The 22,805-nt window shown below is 35.7% G+C and overlaps 1 protein-coding gene across 7 annotated transcripts in view; it reads left to right on the plus strand.

Annotated features, from left to right (window-relative positions):
- The window catches only part of LOC139479305 (sodium channel protein 1 brain-like), a 79,141-nt gene that overhangs the window by 22,440 nt on the left and 33,896 nt on the right, over positions 1–22,805 (plus strand). For 6 of the 7 annotated variants that reach the window (XM_071262193.1, XM_071262175.1, XM_071262170.1 and 3 more), the window contains exons 3-10: positions 12,196–12,410; positions 15,097–15,225; positions 17,819–17,931; positions 18,336–18,545; positions 19,340–19,400; positions 20,151–20,295; positions 20,850–20,984; positions 22,174–22,599. In XM_071262193.1, coding sequence (XP_071118294.1) covers positions 12,196–12,410; positions 15,097–15,225; positions 17,819–17,931; positions 18,336–18,545; positions 19,340–19,400; positions 20,151–20,295; positions 20,850–20,984; positions 22,174–22,599 — 1,434 coding nt within the window. Of the gene's footprint in view, positions 1–8,869; positions 9,221–12,195; positions 12,411–15,096; positions 15,226–17,818; positions 17,932–18,335; positions 18,546–19,339; positions 19,401–20,150; positions 20,296–20,849; positions 20,985–22,173; positions 22,600–22,805 lie in introns of those variants that run through there. The other variant, XM_071262204.1, reaches the window with a different exon arrangement.

The following is a 22,805-nucleotide window of genomic DNA, read 5'->3' on the forward strand; positions in this document are numbered from 1 at the left end:
ATGTAAAAGATGGTACTTGTTGTTACCCTGTCTGGTGCTTGGGATTAAAGGGATAAAACAAGAACTGTTTGACTTGGAGCCAGTGTATTGTGTCAGAGAGGGGGATAGTATGTCAGTGGTCTAGTACTACAAAGTCAGCATAGTTCAGACTGGTACACGCAGCCACACATGCATGCATGCACGTCGCAATAGTTGAATGTAATCTTGAATGTGACATTAAACCTTATTTCACCTGACTTCACTTATTGACCAGTACATCTCCTGACAGGGCAATGTCTGGCATCCTGGCATCCTGTTAATATCTTTGTGTCTGATGTTAATTCAAACAAATATTTGATAGATAATAACTAAATTTGTTTTTTGGACATTTCAGAGGTCAAGTTTGATAACCAACTCAAATTGGTTGATTTTAAGTAGGTAACATGGCAGTTAATAACTGGTGTGTTTGGTTTCTAGGAGGTCATTTGGAAATGTAAGATCTTTTTCCTTATGTATTGGGAATGAAGAAATGGATATTGGTTCCGTATTTGCCGTTCTTTCCAAATGTCAAGTATAGATCTTATGTTGTTCAGCAATAAACATGACATAAAACAGTCACCAGCATCCATTAATGTATTTGATGCTTTTACAAACAATAGGTTTTTGTACCCTCTTACAAGTAATGACATTGCAGTGAATATTGGCATCTGTAAACTATAAGCCCTAGAAAAGAAGGTTTTATTTTTGTTGTTGGTTCAAGATAGATTGATGCAGTGGTATGGCTTTTGGGAAACTGTTGTAGCGCATGCAGTCAGGCATTGCTTGATGGATATCAGCCTTTGAAAGACTCAATATCTCAAGTCTGTTTTTTAGTTGAAATGTTTTAATTGTTTGTGTAACTTATGACATTGAATACATTAGTGGCACAGTATAAATGGGTGCCTAAATGAAATCAGAGCTGTATATTCTGTCTTTGCTGTGAATTTGTGTCCTGTGATTCTAGTTGCAGTTAAACAGAGTGCATTTAAGAAAATCATTCCAACTTCCCTGGAAAGGATCACCAACACATTTGGTTCAGCCATATGTTCTCAAATGTCAATTATTCTGGTTAAAAAAGTCAGAAAAAGGTCCATACTAATATTTTGATCACAATAGTTTTTTGGTTTGCATTTTACATGCTGAAAATTACAAACCAAAATTGGGCATTAAATGTCCTTGAAAGGAAATTTCTAAACCTATTGGTAAGTTTGGAAAGATTGTCAGTGGATTTTAATTACGTTGGGACTGAAAGTAAATTCAAATTCCCAATCTTTCTTGTTGCATATTTGACTGCCATTTTCCGTGTTGAGAAATGCATAAGTTGTTGCACAAGCTTCAAGATAAATTGGCTTGATAAATCTCTGATGTTTGGGGCAATGATTCACAGCTTCATTTTACCATTTAGGCAAAAAGATTGACATTAATATATTGTCAAAGGACTACTGATACACGACAGTTCAAGGTGTGCAGTGCAGCCAAAATCATTCTAGCAGACATCCTTAAGATTATAAAACCTTCCATTTCATGAGTAATTTGGAACAATGAATGTACATTTGGCTGCTGTGGTACCATTTATGTCATAGCAAAGCAGAGCTGAAAAATATTAAAAGTGCTTTTTTTTAAGGTGTTGCTTGCAGTAGGTGAATGTTCAATGACTCAATATATATTTCAAACACACCTAGCACTGTGGTAACTACCCTTACGTATAAGGCGTATATGACTTTAATGTCAGCTGATGGTGTGACAAGCAACACTTTGAGACAACATCATCACAATGTCATGTCATTCATTCTAGATGCCATTTACATGTAATGTTGGTGTTCTTTATAGGCGAGAACTGACGGTGGCCGTATTTTTGTTGTTGTTAGATACGATCAAATACTGTTGATTTGAATGTGTCCCATTGACCATGTAGATCCCACTATGGAGGGATTTCAATACCTGGCTCAGTGCCATTGGCTTTATACATACCAAATACAATGCGTCGCCAAATTAAATATATAATGTAAGGAAAGTACACTTATGGGCCTGCATAAGCAGGATTGAGCATTAATATAATTAGGGCTTTAGAAGGGCTGCAAGAATTGCTCAACTTCCCATGTTGAAAGAGGACTTTGGCACTGTGTTTTGGTGACCTCGCGATGTGTATTCATCCGTTACTTCTATGGTTATTTGTATGGAGAAACATTCATGTCTACAGAATGAAAGAATCATGTATTCTTCTCATGTTGGTCGATGACATGCTGCTTGTGAAATGTGTTGGTGATTGGCAATATGGGTACTGAAATAAATTACCGTATATTCTGGTTAACAGCTTGTCTGTAACCATTTCAAAAGGTATTTAAATATCTTCATCCCGGACTAAGTTGCACGGATTTTGAATAAAGAAACTCTGTTTTTGTGCAATCAAATTATGGATAGGGCCAGAGTGAATCAATTATTTGATTTTTCCTCTTGCGTGCCTCACTACCAAACAGATGGAGAAAATATCTAAGACTATTTGTGTTTTCTTTTCTTGATAAAATACCGGTACACTATCTATGTAGTGTTACCATTACAAATATGCTTCATGTGATCATATCCGTTGACAGTTACTGTACACAGATACCTTGAACAGTTTGTTAATATATAATAGATAATACAAAAATGTAAAAAGATTATAATTGGATAGTAAGTTAATTTTAAATTAATTTATTGTGCAGAGCTAGCTTGAGTTTGTCTTGTGTTAGAGGTATGCTGGTGGCGAGTAAAATTTCAGGTTTTTAGGGTCTGACCTTATGTTATGACTATTCAGGATAGTTAAGGATTTCTTTACTCTCACTGGAAATATAAACGCTCCTTTAACACCATGAACACTTTGTCTTTGTCTTCAATATTCAGATGTAGTTACGTGTTCAGTAAGTAAAATATTCCATATCAATATATAGATATTTAACATGCACTATGTGACATTTTCAAACCCTCTCAAATGAAAAATTATTGAGCATATATGATGTTGATGTATTATGATACATGTATTGGCAATTTTTTCAAAATACCATTCTCATATAGAAGAATTGAACTGTGAGTGAATGCAGTTCAATATAACACATGCACATCTCAGAACCTCCTGCTTGAGGTCTAAACACTGGTACAATGAAGGCAAAGGGTCTTACATACCCTGGTAATCCAATATATCAATGTTTCCCACATTGATATTATTCCTTTTATTCTTTATATGTTTTATTTTCTTTGGCTTAAATGCTGAATGAATTATTGTTGATATAAACTGCCAGGCAAAAGAAGGTATACATTTGAAAATAATATTTGACCAAAACATTTGAAACATTATCTAATGTTACTGGGATGAAAATAGTTGACGAAACACTTCAAACTTAAAGTAAAATACTTAACTATGACACTCATGATCAAACTCATCACAATTGAATAACCATTTCTTGTTTGTTTCATTTATAACCGGGGGCACAGGTGGCCCAGCCGTCTAAGGTGCTGCGATTTGCTGTGCAGAGTTAAGTCCCTTGGACTTGCCAGAAACCTATGATTGTGGGTTCGAATTCCATATCGCCCCGGTTATGTTTCTAGGTTTGTCAGCACCATACCTGTGCTCATGGGTTTCACTGAAGTGGTAAACGTCTCAGACCTGCATCACTTCCAGCTTTCCTCCCACATTAAGCTGACATGCCTTGATATAACTGGAATACTGTTAAAAGCGGCGTTAAACTCAACTCACTCATTTATAACCACCATCAAACATGAGCCTATACTTACCCTTGCCCGGCAGTTTATACATCTATTTCTGACCATTCTAACTTTCAGAAGTAGAAATAGAAAGTGGACCAATATTTGTTTAGAATTATCTTTAACAAGGATTATTCTTTGCTTGCATACACCAAAATTATGTCATTCACAACAAAGACAGATTCTCCAGTAGTGAAATGGTCCTAGGGACGCATCCCTGGAGGGCTTAGGTTTTAGAATACAAAGCATATCAAACAAAATATTTTGTCGGGGATGTTGCTGAAAGTCTTGGTGGCCTTTCAAAATGTTAAGTGCTCGGAGCAATCCTTGGCTTTCACCCTGAATGTATTACTCACAACTCTTGCAGCCCTCAAGGAACAACGTGGAAAAACGTGACAGGATTAATCATGTGAATGCTGCACAATGTAAATCTTAAATCAGCAGTCAGCGACTACTCTGCTTAGCTGTGAGATCAGGTTATACAATAAGTCTGATACGTTCTTAAATATATTGTGGGTGAGGTTGTGGCAGTAGAAACTAACATTTTTAGTTCACTAGTCCTTATAATGATACTGATAACATACACACGGTAATCTTAAACTCTGCATATAAAACAATGCCTATCAGAATAGGGAATACAATTTAATCGGTAAATGATCATGTCGAGTGGTTTTTTTTATCCCAACTTGTAAATTTGTATTGACCAAGTTTAATTGTTATGATCTACGCCACTGTATTTTTTTTTCTGCGTAAGACATTGTGTATGCGCTGGTGAGGTGCTTCATTCCGAGTCGCTTTATAGATGGAGTATATAAATTAGCATTCATTTTAGAGGCTTGTACAGGAGGGTCGTCTTATATGTGAGGTCGCTCTATAGATTCTGACAGCGATATATGGTATAGCAAACCCTTAAAAAATGGCAAATTTGTACTGGCCCTTATGATACCTTAAGTATTGGGCAGTTTGGCAAGGACTACCGGACTAGAGCCAATTTCGAATGCTGGGTTGTCAACTGCCCCTAAAACTATCAAACATTGAGTTTATTTTAGTAGTATTAGGGTCCTACCAGGACTTTATAATGGTTCATGTTCTGTAAACACACAGTTAAAAGCAAGTTCCAGCAAAATGGTATCTTGACTTGCTAAGTTTTATAAGACATCAACAGTTTTAAAGATAACTGACATCAGAAATAAGAATCAGTATATATTGATGAGGAACAAAAATAACTTAGTAGAAAAATATTTTTATTATTATAAAAATACTGATGCAGTTTTGATACTAAATTACTATATAAAAGTAATGTAACACTTGAGTTTTAGTAGCTTAGGAACCATATGTAGGTATTGAAATTTGAGAGTTAAATCATCTGTGGTTCAACTTTTCTTCCCAAAAGTATTTATTCTTCAAGCCAATTTATTCTTCAACAACTTCTATGACTAACCCATTCCCACTGAAGTATTTTTTCAAATGTAGATTTGGAAATTGATCCATTAGTCACCTGAAAGAAGCTTGTGTAGATGGTATACAAATTTCCATTACAAACACAATGTTTAGGCCCCCACAAAATGTTGTTTTTTTTAAGTTACATAATGTACAGTTTGCACAGAACAAATGATCGAATTCTAGTCTTGGAAAAAACATGTACAGTACAGTCTTCTGTATATCCAGAGTATATTTCATTTAGGGTCGTTTGATAAAAAGTGTCTCATTTCCGAGAAAGCCAGGAGAGAAGTTGAGCACCGCAGCAAGGCTGTGTTCATTGCTTGGAGAGAAACACTACTCTGTATCCCATCATCAGCTTGCTTATGGGAGATTTGCAGGCACCTTTCAATGATTAACTGCACTGGAGCAATCATTTTTATGCAAAAATAGAAAGTAGGTCATATATATCCTGAATTAGTGAGTAATTCAGTTAAAGCAATCTGTAGGAATCATGACAGAAATGAAATGTCCTTGACTTCTGTGGCTTACCTTGTATGGTTGAGTGAGGGAAGATTACCCAAATTAGGTTACAGAAGACACCAGTGGTTCAAAAGGCCACAATGAATTAATTATTGATGTTCAGTGAAATAATCAAGACTGGTTATGCTCTGGCATTGATTTTTATGTTTGATGATGCAGGTTAAAGGGCACCTTATCATACCTTGTCATTTAGATTTCTGTGTGTTATTGTACTGAGTTTTCAAATGCTTTAATGTCCAGGCATCAACTACTCAATGGATGACATCAATGATAACTAAATCAATTGGGTTAGTGGAAAAAATGGTTTTGTTTTGACTTGTTGCTAAAACTTTAAATTACTTTAAAGAGGAATCCACTCAGCCAAGCACATTTTTTCAAATTTGGATTAAGAAAAGATACAAATAGAGAAAAGTATTAAAGATTTCTGGGATCCATTCGCATTTAAGAAAGATTTTCAACCAATCAGTTTGAAGCAAACATTCATTTTACAATTGCGATTCTATGTCAAAAGAATTTGTAAACACAAAACATACAGATGTTATATGGGGTAAAAAATATATAACATCATAAGGTTTCAGTTTGTCTTTTTGTGTGAAGTTTCTAAGGTAGGGAATACCATTAAGAGGACAGATCAACATTAAAGACTCTTCATTTCACACAGTCAAGAATAATCATACCTTACTGTTAAAAAACACTCTTGTAACTATATCATGGAGACATAAGATATTTAATTCTGATTATTAAGAACCAACAACACAGGTATTTTAGCTTGAAGCATAACAAGAGGCTTGCAATGATATCAATCTTTTTTTGAAGTCATTAGTTTTCCTCCTGAGAATGAAACTTAATGTCTGTGACATTTGTAATTCAAGACAGGAATATCTTTGACATTCATTTCCCAAGTCTGGTCAGGAATTTCAAGATATTTCCATAGCAACTAGAATAATTTGAAGCGTAGTGTTATTACAAGAAACTGCTAGTGTAATCTAGATTTTGTCTATTATAGAATACCACTGATTATGTTTTATCAGTTGAAATTGTGAATGGTTATATGACATTTAATATTGGTTGAGTGTTTGCAGTTTAAATCTGTAGGATTAAACTTCTTCTATTGCATGTAGTTAGTGGGCTATTCTACATAGTGTGTGAGATCTGCTTCCTCTCTCTCTCTCTCTACCACAATCCTGATTAATATCAAATGAACATTCTGCTTGGGCATCAAGGCTGCACCTTCAACTACTAGAATAAACATTGTACATTTTCGGTTACTAGTGTAGCAGTCTGTGACTTAAAGATAGTCATCAAGTCATACTAAAAAGCCAAAAGGCATCACATCGCCTGAATATGTCACAATTCAATTCCCTTTCTTGACAAGCCAGCAGCACAACATCTTGATTAAACGCATCTTGCAAAACAGACAAGTAATTGAAAAAAATACATTGTACAATGCCTGGTCTTGTTAATCAAAACCTGGTGGCCCAGTCATCCTAAAGGCACCGCAATTCGCTGTGCAGAGTTGTGTCCCTTGGGCATGCCTGAAACCTAAATCGTTAGTTTGAATCTCAGTTTGCCCCGATCGTGTTTTTTGTTTTGTCAGCACCATACCCGTGCTTGTTGGTTTCACTAGAATGGTAGACATCTAAAACTTGCATCACTTCGGGCTTTCCTCCCACATCAAGATGACAGCTGTGATATATTGTATTTGACGTAATAAGTGCCCCGCTCTAATAAGCGCCCACAACGATATTTGCTTACATTTTGGCAAGTGTACAATCCAAATTAGCACCCCTTCCAATTGATCAATGTACACAATACTTATCTATTCTCGTATAATACGCACTCGTGTGTTATATGCACCCTTAATTATGGGCAATTAAATTCTGGAGAATATATCTGTCGTATATAAACTTTTCAGGCTGTCAGCATAAACCACGAAAAGTATCTTTCAACTCTGTTTTTTTTCCATAAAAATAATATTCTAATAAGAGCCCCTATTTCTAATTTTGAGAGCGCCCTGGGCGCTTATTACGTCAAATAGGGTAACTAGAATACTGTTCAAAGTGGTGTTAAACCCAACTCACTGTTTGCAGCCTACACTCAAGCTGTTTGTGAAATGACCACTTAATAGGCTATCTTTAAGAAATATGTTTGAAGCAAAGGGTTGTTAAACATTTTTTGGCCAAGCAAGCACGCTCAGCAAACAAGTCCATATAGTAACACTACAATCTAATGAAAATGAAGCAAACAGCTTTGTCACAGACTGATTTAAATTGAGTGAACATAGTTGCAAAAAACTCTATATTTGTGAGTAAAATAAGTTACAAATCTTTCAGGTTAACTAGTTAGAGAAATGTCTTTGGCTAAGAAAAGATCTTATATAAAGAAAAATCTTATTACATCTTTCTGCAAAGTCATAAATTGTCTAATGCTTATGAGAGTATTAGTACCTGACCTTTGACATAGCAGAACAATGGAATCTTTTTCAAATTGTCCATGAAAACTCTTTTGACATATGAAAATAGAACTAAAATATTTCACCCTAAAAGTTTTCTATTAGCTTTCAAATAAATCTGTTTATTCAGCTGGCAGTAGAAACGTTCACAACAGTTACGTGAGTTGGTATAATAAGGCGTACCATTCCTCAGCTATGTTTTATATATACTTGAAGGCAGTTATAAGATTGAGATGATCATGGTTTGTGAGATTTGTAGGAAAATGTATAAAGAACAGTAATTACAGCACCAGCATCTCAGGCAGTCTCATCAGTGTGTTGTGTAACTTGAGAGTCCGTGGGGGGTGGCAGCTGCCCCGCTCCAACACTTGCAGCCCCCCAAGTCAGTCTTACCCTACAGGAGAAAATAGCTCCATGCTCACTCACATTCAAAATGGATGAAGCTGGGAGACTGGTAAACTGCACTTTTAGAGGCAAAGGGTGGCACGAAAAACAAAAGTTAATTACTGACATAAATACATGATGAACACACAGCTCTCCTGTGAAGCAGTGATTTGAGGATTGTGAGTGCGGCAAACTGGGATGGATGGATGTGTGCGACTTGACAATTCCTGGTAAATGTTTAGTTCAGGTGTCAGAGACCTACCTGTAATAATATCGATGGAATTATAATCCACTACAAACAAAATCCACTGAAATGCGAAACAGTTGCAGTAGAAAAAGCTGGTGAATGCTAAATGCAAGATCTGGATGTGATTCCACTTTGAGTCTTTGGAATTGCAGGATACAGCGGATATTAAATTTCACACCCACCGGGTGGCACCTGACTTATTCATGAAAGACTGTCAGTGGAGACGGCAGCGAAAACACTACACATAAGGATTAATTGCTTGTGTAATTACTGTGAGGGGAATGCCCCTTGGTTGGCTCTCTGTGCAAACCTGGAAGGATTGGTGTATACCCGAGTTCCATCTCAACTATCCTGCTAATGTACCTGATGCTGTTATAGAAATTAACAAGGCTTCACATGATGATTCCAACTCTGCACCGGTAAAGATGCCACGTCAGCCATTGCTTCTTGTGTAGTTACAAGTCCAAATTTATCTTATTTCTTTATGTTGCTTCGGGTTATTTTGGTATTATTTGTGTATTATTTTTAAGAGATATGTTACATTAGCTTGTTGTGAGGTTTTAAGAGGCTAAAAGGGGTATGATGTATTATTGTTGAGGCGCTCTTGACACAAGGTTACAGTGTCATAAACGTTACTGGTTACATTGTCAGGACCAAGTCATTATATACTGTTAGATATCTTAATATATGCAAGAGATTCCAAGGCATTGACAACATAATGAGAATGTTTTGTACTGGAAGAGTTATGATGATCATACATTTAGGCCAACAGTTATCAATTAGGAGGAGGATGTTCTTGTTTTGATGAGAAGTACCGAAATATTGATGTATGTTGCTCCCAGAAGAGTAAATTGTTGCTAATCATTAAGATTTATTTACCTCTTTAAGTCCCATCATGCCATGTACATCAAAACAAATCACAATAATGAGCAGCTTACTGCAACTTCTGTTTCTTTACCCCTGTTATTTCATTACTGAAGTGATATTATGCACTGACCTTCTCATCCATTCAAATATTGATAATCTCTTCTGAAGAATTATTAGTGCTGATTAAGAAACTTCAAGCTACCTGTGAATCATGGACAACAGATGCACAGTGGAAATGCAATATGTTTTATAAGTATCATCAAAAAAAGTTAAGAAGTAGTATATCTTTAAAGAAGTAGATATGGTTGAAGAAAATGTACCTGTCGTAAGAACTCTAGAAATTTGTTTTCGGATTAACTCTGTTCAATTTCTTTTGAGTATATCTGATTTTGTAATTATAAAGGCTCAATTCTTGTCAGCAGGAATGTGTATTTCTGGAAGCTAGAAAAAATATGGTTAACTAAATAGCTAAATACAGAGACATGTGACTTTGTTTTTTTAAAGAAATCACTACTTAAAATAGATTAAGTTTATGGATATGTGAAAAGAAAGCGACTATTCTGAAGAACAAGTAAGTAAAGTGGTGAGGCTCCTAGCCTAATGGTTAAAGCATGAGCATTCCATGCTGAAGACCCTAGTTTGGTGTCCCTTGCTGTGATATCGCTGACATATTGCTAAAATCAGCATACTCACCCAATCACTCACAGACACCAAAGTTAGATTACTACTCTTGAGTAGCGTGGTAATATATAGTTTCAACAAAGCTCTTCTCATATAGCATGGCTTCTTACTGTGTTTGCATTGCATCACCAGATTCTCATGATATATATTCTCATTAATCTATTTTAGTCAACTGTCCTGTTGGGTTTGCCCTTTTCATCATACTCAAATGTTATTCATGATTATAAGTGAATGTCATTTTTTTAGATTTACATTCTCATTTCAAATTCAAACCAGATTTAATTTTTTTATAAAAGTATTGAAAATCTTAGTTGGAACTTTAGTAAAGTACAAGGTGGAGAATAGATCGGTGATTTAACGCCACTTAATTTGATCAGTATTTTGGTTATATACCCTGGGTAACAGTGTGTCAGCTTGATGTGGGAGGAAAGCCCAAAGCAATAGAGGTCTTAGGCTTAAGAAACCTAAACAGACGAATCTTGGATTTAAACCCATGAAACTAGCTTGCCAAGGAGACTCAACTTTGCATGACAAATTGCATCACCTTAGCTAAAACCTTGCAGACCATGCCCCTACAAGATGGATACTTGAGGAGATCTGGTCCTGCGAGTATGATATGAACATACACACACACTTTGTGATGACATTAGTGTTCAATCAGGGAAGCCGTGAGACCATCAGCTGAGTACATGTATTACCTTTGATTGATGACCGTAGCATCATGGTGTGACCTGATATTGTAGGGGAAATCACACCATTAGAGAGGACTCCATAAGCTGTGTTTCAGAATTGTGCAGTAATTGTTCTTAAGAGTAGGTTTGAATTATGAATGTTAGGAGGTTCAGAAACCATGTGAATGAGAAGCGAGTTTGTTTAGGCGGTGTTGTTTTTAACACTCGGTCTTCGGATCTGCCAACCTTAACAATTAGACATGTGAATAAAAATTCCAATTAAAAGGTTTTTTTTCACGAATTGTTTCACTGTCTGACCGAGATAAGGAATATATGCTCAACAACCTGACAATGTACTCCAAACACCAGTGATGATAAATAGTATTCATAACTTCACTAGAACTCCATCATTGTGTGGCACTGTTCCTGTAAATGCTATGAAATGTCTGACATTCCTGTCACGTCTCTTAACAATTACCAAAACTATAGAATAGAATTTGAAATGTTATTTCTTTCTCATCTTACCAACCCAATTTTTGTCTAATTATATTATTTATTTTGTTTCAAGTACCGACTGAAGGTTTAGAGAAAAAAAGTCTGTTAACCAACTAGGGCTGGTTATCGATATAGATTATAGAGATTGTTAATTGCTAATTAAATATCGATCAATTATCAATTAATATTGGAGAAGTAACTTTAAGCAAATATGCAAGAAAGTCCAGAGAGAAATCAACATATTTCACGCCTATTTGTGGAGATTTGAGATATAACAAAAACAGTTGCTTTCTCTCTTTGACAACTGATCTAATTGACAATAGCAAATCTGTTTCGATAAATCTAAACTTTGTTTGATCACAGTAGTTTATATAAGTGATGATCGATGACAACAGCCCTAAAACCACCTAATGAAAAAGGATGCAGTTTTTTGCAATATTCAAAGCAATATGGGAACACCAAGAAAGGGTTTCAAACATTGTACCCCATTAGAAAATTAAACCTGGGTCAAGTGTGATGATGAACCTACCACTTGGCAACCTGACCATTACTCATCACATTAGTAATGCTGCTTTACACAAATAATAATCTGTTGGATACTTGAAAGAAACATTACTTTCCTGTGAGAAGTATAAAATTGTTATCCAATATTAAGTCCATTTTTTTTTTATCTATTTCAGACATTTGTGGTCATTTCCAGACGGGTCACAAAGAAGACTATATACCGGTTTTCAGCAACTCGATCTTTCTACATTTTCCCCCCATGGAACCCTATACGAAAGATGGCTGTGTTTGTCTCCACCAATCAATTCTTTGACTATTTTGTCATCCTTACCATCCTCACAAACTGTGTCTTTCTTGCCTTACCAACCATGACATTCACAGAATCCTCCGAGTAAGTACAAATCTCATCTCATGTGTAAGTTTAGCACTTCTTTTAGCAATATTCCAGAGACAGTCAGGGACACCAAGAATGGACTCCCCACATAGTCCTTGGAATCCATATTGGGAAGTGAACCCAGATTATCAGCATCACAAGCCATGGCTTGGACCACTTGGCTCCCTTTTGCCCTCATCCAACATGGTGGTTTTTCTAGTTTCATGACAAATAAATGTGTACCCTATTTATTGGGAGATTATCCTTTTCTTTTAACTTGCATTATTTGATTTGAATTTCATAAAATGAACATCATAAATACCAGCATGTAAGAAAATATGTAAGTTTTTGGTATGCAGATATTCTGACCATGTAGATAATTAAATACAGGTTCATGAGTTGGTTAAATAACCAAGGAAAACAAGTAGCAATTTACAGACAACATCATGATAAAGTTTCCGTGTTATGAATGTGTGTACATTGTCATTAGGGTACACAAACTTATCTGACTCGTATCAAAAGTAAATGTATGATCAAGCAAAGTATTGGTTCAATTATGACGAATTTGTATCATAAGAAACTCAGTCAGCATGATGAGGATATAATAACACTGTTGGTAAATGAAGGGGGTCCTGGGGTTCTAGGGATCTTCAATGGTACTTTAATCTGGGGACCCCTCTAAATCTTCACTTTTGAAATTTTGATTATGACAAGGCCCATTTGACTTTTGAACTGTGCATATAATGTAAAATTTGTGATTATAAGATGATATTTTTGAGAAAGAAAATGCATAGTTCTCTTGCATATGCCGTAACTCTGCTCATTAAGTAGCATTATTTAAATTATGCTTTTATGATAGATAAACATTGAGATTTGGGGGCAGAACAGGTCAACAGCACCACAAGGTTCATCTTGTGTTATCCAGTGTATCATATCTCAATTCTGTTGTGATACATATCATGGACACATTTGCCGACGAAGACTTCTTTTAGGGAGTGATGTCATCAGCACCATATCTCTTATCACTAATTCAACACAGATTTTCCTGCCTTTGAAATCTACAATCAATTAAAATTATATTCAAAATTGTGGTGAGAAATCGGTTGAGGGTATTCATAATAGAATGGAGATTTAATACAATGTATTATCAGGAATTCTAATACTTATCTTCAGAGCAGACCAAAATGAGGGTTCTGGTAGATATGAAGTGCGATCTTGCATGTATCATTATACCATAATGATTATACCCTGATGAAATGGATCATTTTATACAGAGAAGATTGTTTACAGGCAGCTATAGTGCAGCTAGAATATTTCTTGCATAAAACAACATTTTGACTTAATATCATAGATGTGTAATATTTGACACCTTGTATTGTTAGAATTTGCACTTTGTGCGTAGGTTTTGGGGATAATTATCTCTTTATGTTTTGCATAGTCAGTATCATAATTAGGTAATTGTATGTAACAGAATGTATCAACTCTTATGTGTTTCACTTCGGCAGAAGGAATTTTAATTTACTGTTAGTTGACATTTGGTTCAGGGATAATTAATAAATCATGATTGCAATGATACCTAATCACATTCTGAGTTACTGATTACAGTTAAAGAGACCAAAGGATAGAGTAAACCATGCTATAGTAAAACCACAATGAATGACAACCATGTAATTGGCACAGTTTCTTTCACTGGTTTAAATAATACAAACTATATTTTGATTAAATACTAACTACACTTGGTTTCGTCTGGGGATCAGATAATGAGTGGAATACAATAAATGTCTGGAAATGGTTTGGGGAAATAAAACATAAAATCAGTTTTCCCCCCAATGTTAGAATCTCCAGTGTGTGTATTTTAGTGCATTGTGCCTATTTTAGATGTGAGGGCTATTTACATCTTGGCAGTTGCCTTTCATTATCAGGCTGATGGCACAGGATCAAAACATTTGTTCACTTGTTTCAATCTGAAATATGGCTTCTGAATGCCATTTCTTGGAATGGGAAGTTGGGATTTGAACCAAAAATACACCCTGGGGAAAACTTTAAAAGACCATTTCCCTCCACTGATAGATAGCAGGAATTCTTTGTGTATCCTAGATGAAAATCCAAATTGTATCACTAATAGGTATTTATTAGTTTTGAAAACGAAAGACATACAAGTTATTGTTTAAACAAAAGTTCCACCCCACTCAATATGTCACCGTCGAAGAACCATTTCTTGTTTGTTATAGTTTTAGCTGCCATCATACATGGGTGTATACTTTCTTTTTCCCTGGAATTTACAGGAAATTTCCAAACAATAATATTCTGGACTAACAGGATTTCAACATATACTACTCAAAAGAAGTTAAGGATCACCTGATTCTTTCATATTACAATAGTTAATCTCTCATGCCATGACAGATTAACATTACCAATATGAAAGAATCGGGTGATCCTTAACTTCTTTTGAGTAGTATACTTCATTTGGATAAGTTAGATATTTGAGTTCATCATTTACATATAGTTTTTTCTCGAAGGTTTCTGTCATGTAGTCTTCACAGTTATGAGACATGCATTAGGAAGTAATAACCATTACCAGTAGCTTTTTACACTGTGATGACTTTTGACACATTGTATGACCTGTGATGGTAATATCTCTTTTATCACATTTTACTTATCACCTTTGGGGTATCAGTCATGTCTTGTAACTCTTTTTTTGCAGGTTTGTGTTCTTAGGAATATACACATTAGAGATGTTTATCAAGTTAATAGCCAGAGGATTTTTTATCAATAACTACACCTATTTGAGAGATCCGTGGAACTGGCTGGATTTTGTTGTCATAGTAATAGCGTAAGTATGTTTAATTTAAATTTTGAATGTGTTCTACATGTCATCATTTAGTAGTGTGTCATTATTTATATAATTTGCCAAGCTCAACAGGAAAGACACTGAAAAAGCATATTTCAATACCGGGGTACTTTCATTTCTTCACTCACAGTCCCATTTTCAAAACATGTGTCTACTGTTTCTTAACTAAAGATGGCTATCTGTCCATAAAATGAATTTTTCTCTACACATGTCATTATATTATGCAAATGAAAATATGGAAAAACAAGTGAAAATTTAAATAGATTTATTTGGCTTCTTGTGATGTCAAACATTACTGACAACTGATGAGTTGATAATTGTTCATATTTTGTTCAGTTTTTATGTGTGAACACGGCTTATCAAACCATTATGGTCAGATAAGAATGAAAAATATCGGGTTGATATAATTGATTATTTGTTTATTTTTTATGCACCACACACCATCCAAGTTACGTCAAACTGGCATGTGCCCAATATTTATGATTAATAGTATTATATATGCAGCTGTCATTGACTAATACCTGGGTAATTGTTCTATTCACACCTTTGGCAGCTCTAACAGTTTTGAAATGATCTTTATCTTGTGCATGATGCATACAAAAACACATATAACAGAAAATCGATAGGATCAAGGATAATGATTATGTACTTAATTGATTGTTGCTGGCAACTTTTCTAAATTGCCACTGAATTGAATCCTTGACATTGTTGTGCTAAAAATGAGGCATTAGTATCTCTTTTATGATGCACAATAGGAGAACATCTTGACCTGATTACAGGGTTTTGCTTGTGAGTTGTTTGGTATTAGTAAGAAGAAAAATTGTTGTAGATTTAATGGCGAGTATTCAGGTTATGAGGATGTGTGCAATTCAACACTGATGGAGGCCTGGTTCAAATCTTGTTGTGGTACTCTAGCTCTCCTACAGTCCACACACATTTGCAACCATTTCCCCTTGAATCAGTGTTGGTATAGAGAATCTCACACGAGTGTCTTTTGATATCAAATATATCAGCATAAGGGTAGCAAAGCGCTGAGGCTTGCTGATGAGGCTTTCTACTTTATCAACGAGTACTGATATATTTGATATAAAAAGATATGATATGAGTGTGACATTTTATTTAGTATCCAATCTTTGTGTACAACAACCATATATTTGAGACCATGTTTCTGTCCATCTTGAAATCATAAAAGCACATCACCTTGAAAAGAAATATCACAATGTATTTCTTTAATTCAGCTGAAACTTTTGCGGCCAGTATATTTTCTGTAGTGGTACGATATCTGTAAGATTTCACAACCTAAATATTGCATTGCATTGTTTTTAAATTTATCATGCAAAGTTGAATGCTATGCCTTTCTTTTGTTAAAATGGCAAAGTGGTCAAGAGTTTAAGCTGTTGAGAAATACCTCCATTCTAGTGATGTGCCACCATTACCTTACGATGTCAGTGTGTAAAGTTTTATGTACCGTTACTATGCTGTGAGGTCACAGTTAGGAAACAGTAGGGTCTGGCGCTCAGTCACATCTTCTTTATTCTAAAATAGAATCACTTGTGTTTGATACGAACACTTAAGCCTAGGGAATGCAATATCTCCAAAGAGATATATTATTTTTATCTTACACAAGCAATATTTACAGCTAAAGCTGGTCTTGGATAATAAATGTTGAATCAGTCAATAAAATTTTGGATAAATATTTGATAATTTTCATTAAATATAGAGAACAGTGTATGAAATTAAGCTTGGAAGTCAAGAGGTCACTAGATTAAGGATGTACCTATATTCAAATGCCATAGAAGCAGTGCAAAAAAACTTTTGAGTCACTAGCCAGGACCTTTCTTTATTTTCAGTAGATCTTAGTGTTAGTATTTGAACTTCAGTTAACAAATCTCACTAGACATCATTATGACAGTTCAGGCAAAGTGTTGGTGTGTTTTCAAGATAGTAACTGGTCAATCAGCCGGCTAGATGTTATACGCTTCCATGTCAATACGTTTGTTGCTCTTACAGTCATTTGGCAGGAACAAATGACAATGATGATATTTCTATCTGCTTGAGAAATTTGCAGTAGGAAGAACATAGTGTTTAAAGTGTAGGTGGAGATTCACATATTCACATAATATCCATTTTCGAACCATGCTTGGCACATGTTATATGACAATGAAAATCCACCTGAGTGTTGACAGAAAACAGGCACTTCCTTCACTGTTGTCACATGAGTAAATCACCAACCTTTTGTATCCCTGCTAATCTTTTTATGGATAACAGCTTCTGCAATCTTTGTAACATCATTTCAGAGCTACTTCAAATTATTCACTGATGAAAGGACAAGTAGTAGCCCTGAAACGTTGTCACAAAGAATAAAACAAATTGTTCTAAATTAAAAAAGTGTCATGTATTCAGACTATAGAAGTGTTTCTGTGTTATGAAGCAAAATATATCCAAAATGTGATAATAAATTTGATAATAAAAATTATTCTTGCTGATCTGAAATAACAGAAAGTCAATGGGAATTGAGATGAGGTTCACACATTTATGCTACAGTAGTGCAGTCAGCAATGATATTTGTTCCCAGGTATGTCACAACTATCATCCAAGCTGCAGCTCCAGGCTTTTCTGTTGGCAATCTCACAAGTTTGAGGACATTCAGGGTATTCCGAGCATTAAAAACAGTGTCCATTATACCAGGTAGGCCTCTTGTTGCTATCCATAATAGTTGGTACTTCCTTCTTGGTCTGATTTACTATTGATGAAGAATAATGGCTTGGGCTTCACACATTGTACCCATGTCAGGAATCGAACCCGTGCCTTCAGTGTGACGAGCGAACGCTTTCTACACTAAGCTTCCCAACCACCCCACATAATAAAATGGAAAAGAAATTCACTGGATAAGCAAGAATAAGCAGAAGAAGACATGTATTTGGTTGATAATGTGCATCATGGAATAAGTGTTTGCGTTTATTCAAATTTCAAATCTGCATCATGTTAATTTTAAGCTACTTTGTCTAATGTACCGGTAACCATGGTAACAGATGGCAAACATTGCTTATAGACGTGCTGTCCAATCTTGATTTTATTCTGCCATGTTTCAGGTCTAAAGACTATAGTTGGTGCCCTGCTTCGAGCTTTCAAGATGCTGATTGAAGTGATAATGTTGACAGTGTTTTGTTTGATGGTGTTTGCTCTGTTTGCTCTGCAAGTGTACATGGGAGGACTCCGACAGAAATGTGTTTTGAACTATAACATCACACAGTCTGATTCTATGTATGTTACACACTACAGTGAACATATACGGAACTCAAGTAAGTAACTCTTGAATTGCTACTACCATGCTGATCAGACACTCATAGTTTACCAGGATATTTTACAATTCTGCATTCTGATTGGTCTGTCAGTGGTATCAAATCTATGTAATACCATCATTTTCAGGATGACCACATTAGTGCAGAGGAGAATATCATTTGAAAGCACTTCTTTTTCAAAGACTTATTGGAAATTTATAATTAGTTTTGCCTCTCGGTTGTGTCAGGATCTGCTGATCATTAGTCATGAAACCAGATTCTCCCTGATTATGATGCTTGGTTTTACCAAAGTGATAAATGTCTCTGTCTTGCATCACTTTGAGATATTGTCTGAAGCTGACAGGTTGTGATATAGTGAAATACTCTAAAAAAGTATTAATTCCAACTCACTCACTTGGTAATATTATTACAGAATTGACTTCAAGTTTTTCTGCGTTTATGTAGGTATACGTAAAATCTGCAAAGTGTGCACAACAATTTTATGTTTATATATAAAATATAAATATATATAAATAACTTTGCATACTGTTAAATTAATCATATTCAAAATGTAGACCGTAGTAAAAAATCAGTGACATCATTCAACAAAATGATAATATAAAAAAGTCCCACTAATTCTATTATCAGCCAATCAGGAAACAGTAGTCCGTCATTGGGTATGGCCTTATTTTTTCAATTTAGTGTTAAAAGATTGCTTGGTAAGCCAATCAAATGCCAGGGAATGACTTGCAATGTATTTATTCATGCTTTTCTTGATCATGTCAAGTTTAACTGACTGTTCTATGACATTGAAGGCAACTGGTTCACTGATGGTGATGGAGGGTATTTGCTGTGCGGAAACATCACAGGATCAGGGTCAGTGTAGTTGATGTTTTATTCCATCTTAAAGATCCTCTATGAGGATTCTGGGGATTCCAGTACCCAGTGCTTGTCCTGTCGTATTTTACCTTGCTGATTATGTGTCATTGTCACCTAATTACTTGGATTGTTGCTCATGCCAACACTGGTTTAGCCTGGCCAAGACCTGGTTATTTCAAAAGCTAGATCATTCCTGAAAGTGGTGTAAAATTACATTCTCTCAATCACCAATTTCAAGCTTGGTAATGGTGTTCAAATCTGCACTGAAACCTCACTGCAATCGCGATGATGAAGTTGATCATCCATACTATCTTGTAATTTGTTACACCTATCAAACTTCTCAGAAGCTGTAGAAACTGGCACTAGTCCTGTAGTCCTTGCCAAACTGCCCAATAGTTGAGGTATCTTAAGGGCCAGTAGAAATTTGCCATTTTTAAGGGTTTTGCTATATGTTGTCATTACAAATACTAGTGGACAAAAATTGTTAGTTTCTGTAGCTGCTCAGGGTGGTGGTATAGTTTCGTGTGTACATCGTTAGCTGATTCAATTCACCACACGTTTTACTTCTGAAGCCCATTTCTGTACCACCTGTGGTATTGCTTAAATCAGCATATGACCTTACTCACTCACTCATTGTAAGTACCACTCAAAGATATTGCTTTTATTTCAACTAAATTATTTATTTATTTATTAATTCCACCGACAATGATCTAGGTTATGCTGACACACATAGTCTGTCTTCTACAGAGGATGCCCAAGTAACTACACCTGTTTACCTGACATTGGAGAGAACCCCAATTCTGGCTATACAAACTTTGACCACTTTGGCTGGGCCATGCTGAATGCCTTCCAACTCATCACCCTGGACTTCTGGGAGGATACTTATAATAAGGTAGGAACTTTATATCTTCTCACTCTGCAAGGGACCAAGATTATTGTTGTTGCGCCACAAGCATGATGAGGCTGAATTATTTATTTTTTTATTGTGATGAAACAATATACTGTCCTTCCTGACAGTTAAAAACTCTACCTCATACACTTGTCATGCATTCTCCTGTTGTCTTTATTTCTCCGTAATGCATTCTTCTCTTGTTCTGAGGGGGCAGGGGTGGTTCTGTTGTCTAAAGCGCTGCAATTTGCTGTGCAGAGTTGTGTCCATTGAGCACGCCAGAAATCTGTGATTGTGGGTTAGAATCTCAGTTAGCCATGATTATATTTCTAGGTTTGTCAGCAAGATACCCCTGCTTGTTGGTTTCACCAAAGTGGTAAACGTCTGAGACCTGCATCACTACGGGTTTTCCTCCCACATTCAGCTGACACCCTGTGATATCACTGGAATACTGTTAATAGCAACGTTAAACCCAACTCACTTACTCACTCTGTTGTTCCAAAATTCTCGCTCATACATTATTTGGATGAATGATGATATTTTGATTGTCCATGAAGGTGATCCGAGCTAGTGGTCCCTGGAATCTGGTGTTCTTCATTGTGGTGATATTCTTCGGCTCCTTCTACCTCATTAACCTCATGCTGGCTGTCGTGGCCATGTCCTACGAGGAGGAAGCTGTGCGTGCTGGGAAGGTAAGAACCATTCAAATTTGTTGAAGGATCTCTGCTGAATGAGGGATTAGGGAGCAATCATTGCCTCAGGAAGCTACCTGAGAGCTGATTGTTCTGTGTGATGGTTGGTCATTTATCTTATTGCCACCTTAATGACATACTGTCTGTTACATGATGATTCCATGCTTTATAACAAAATCTTTAATAGAAGCATGATGTTCAAAAATATGCAATGCTTACTTTTATCTTGAAAATTATATTTTTCAGAAAATAATGGTTATTGTGAGATTATTTTTTATGCTTGTGATAAATTTGGTTAGAGTTACAAACAAAGAAGTTCATTGAAAAATTTTGTTTTGAAAAAATATGTGGTAACTTTTATCTTAAACTTTAAGATTTTGAAAATATTATATATAGATATTTTTTGCTAATAGTAATTCAGTATATAACCATTTGAAGTCACTGATAGCCCACCTTGAAGAATTATGTTTTTACAGGTTAATCTAATTTGCACATCGTGTAATCATTTTCACTTGAATGTTGCATGGTAAATGTGTCTGACATGGCTTGTTCAGTGCATGTGATGTGGTAAATATGCAGCATGGCCATCATCTAACTGTCTTGAAAAAATAGTTCACATACCGTAATCAACATAATACATGTACGTGGGAAGCCAAAGTAAATTGGTATACCATCAAGCATATGGGGTCTTTTGAAGATTTATTATTAAGCTCGTTGTAGATAGAGATATACATATCTATCCCCCAAGAAGTAGTTTATTTAGTGCATGAAAAATTATTAACAGTAACAACTGAATTGATCTTTTGTCACACTATTGCTGGATAAATGGAAATATTTCGGACATTCAAGTTTTGTTGTGAGTGAAAGGTTCTGTTTGTTGTGTTTGTTCTTTAACGCCGCACTCAGCAATATTCCAGCTATATGACGGTGAAAGATTCTGAAGAGCATGGAGGCAAAGCTAAAAGAGTTAGGGCTGGGGAAACACATGATGACGCTTTTGAACAATAGGAGTGCTCATTGTGTTGATTACGGTAGACACAAGATATTGTAGTGACAAAATTCCATGTATAAACCAGGATGAGATATCATGAGTGACTGTTGTGAAAGAAGCTTAATGTAACTTGGGTTTGAATAATGCCTGAACAAGTGAAGAAAATACACAGAAGACATTGCATGTTACCATTCACAGGAGAGAGAACGAGAAAAAGCTAGCCAAAGGAAAAAAATGAATCAAAATCCAATATACGACATAACAAGAATATCCATAGCGAGCAAGAAACTGAAACTTGATGAAAAAAAGAACCCTAAAGATAAGAAGTCTGGATTGAAAAAAACGGAAATAAAAGGAGCAGAAGGATTAAAGCAGCCAGAGAAGAAGCCTAGACCTCCCGTGAACCCTAAAAAGCCTATGGTCAAGATTCCAAGCAAGGACAGTGGCTATTCATCCAGAAGTCAGAACAGTAGTCGTTCTGTGGGGAGCAGGGTTCTCAAACATAGGGACAGTAGAGAGAGGCTGAAGAACCCAGAAGATGCTGAAACAGACAGTGAAGCTAGCAGCAGCGTGAACTATGCCTTTAAGTCGGGTACGCTGATCAAGCAGAATAGCCGTGGTAATGTAAGTAAACCTAGAGATTTCAGTCTGACAAGGGATATGTTGTCAGGAAAACTAGTTATGGAATAGAAAAGATAGTTGAAATCTTGAATGGCTACTACAATGTATATGTATATGTGTACTAACTTTGGATACCATCATTTGTAGGATTAACACATTTAGAGGAATTTGTATTCGTTCATTTGCCCTAATGTAGTTCCATGTAGTAT

The sequence above is a fragment of the Haliotis cracherodii genome, unplaced genomic scaffold, assembly GCF_022045235.1.
Source record: "Haliotis cracherodii isolate W230 unplaced genomic scaffold, xgHalCrac1.p SCAF_1, whole genome shotgun sequence".
NCBI lineage: Eukaryota > Metazoa > Mollusca > Gastropoda > Lepetellida > Haliotidae > Haliotis > Haliotis cracherodii.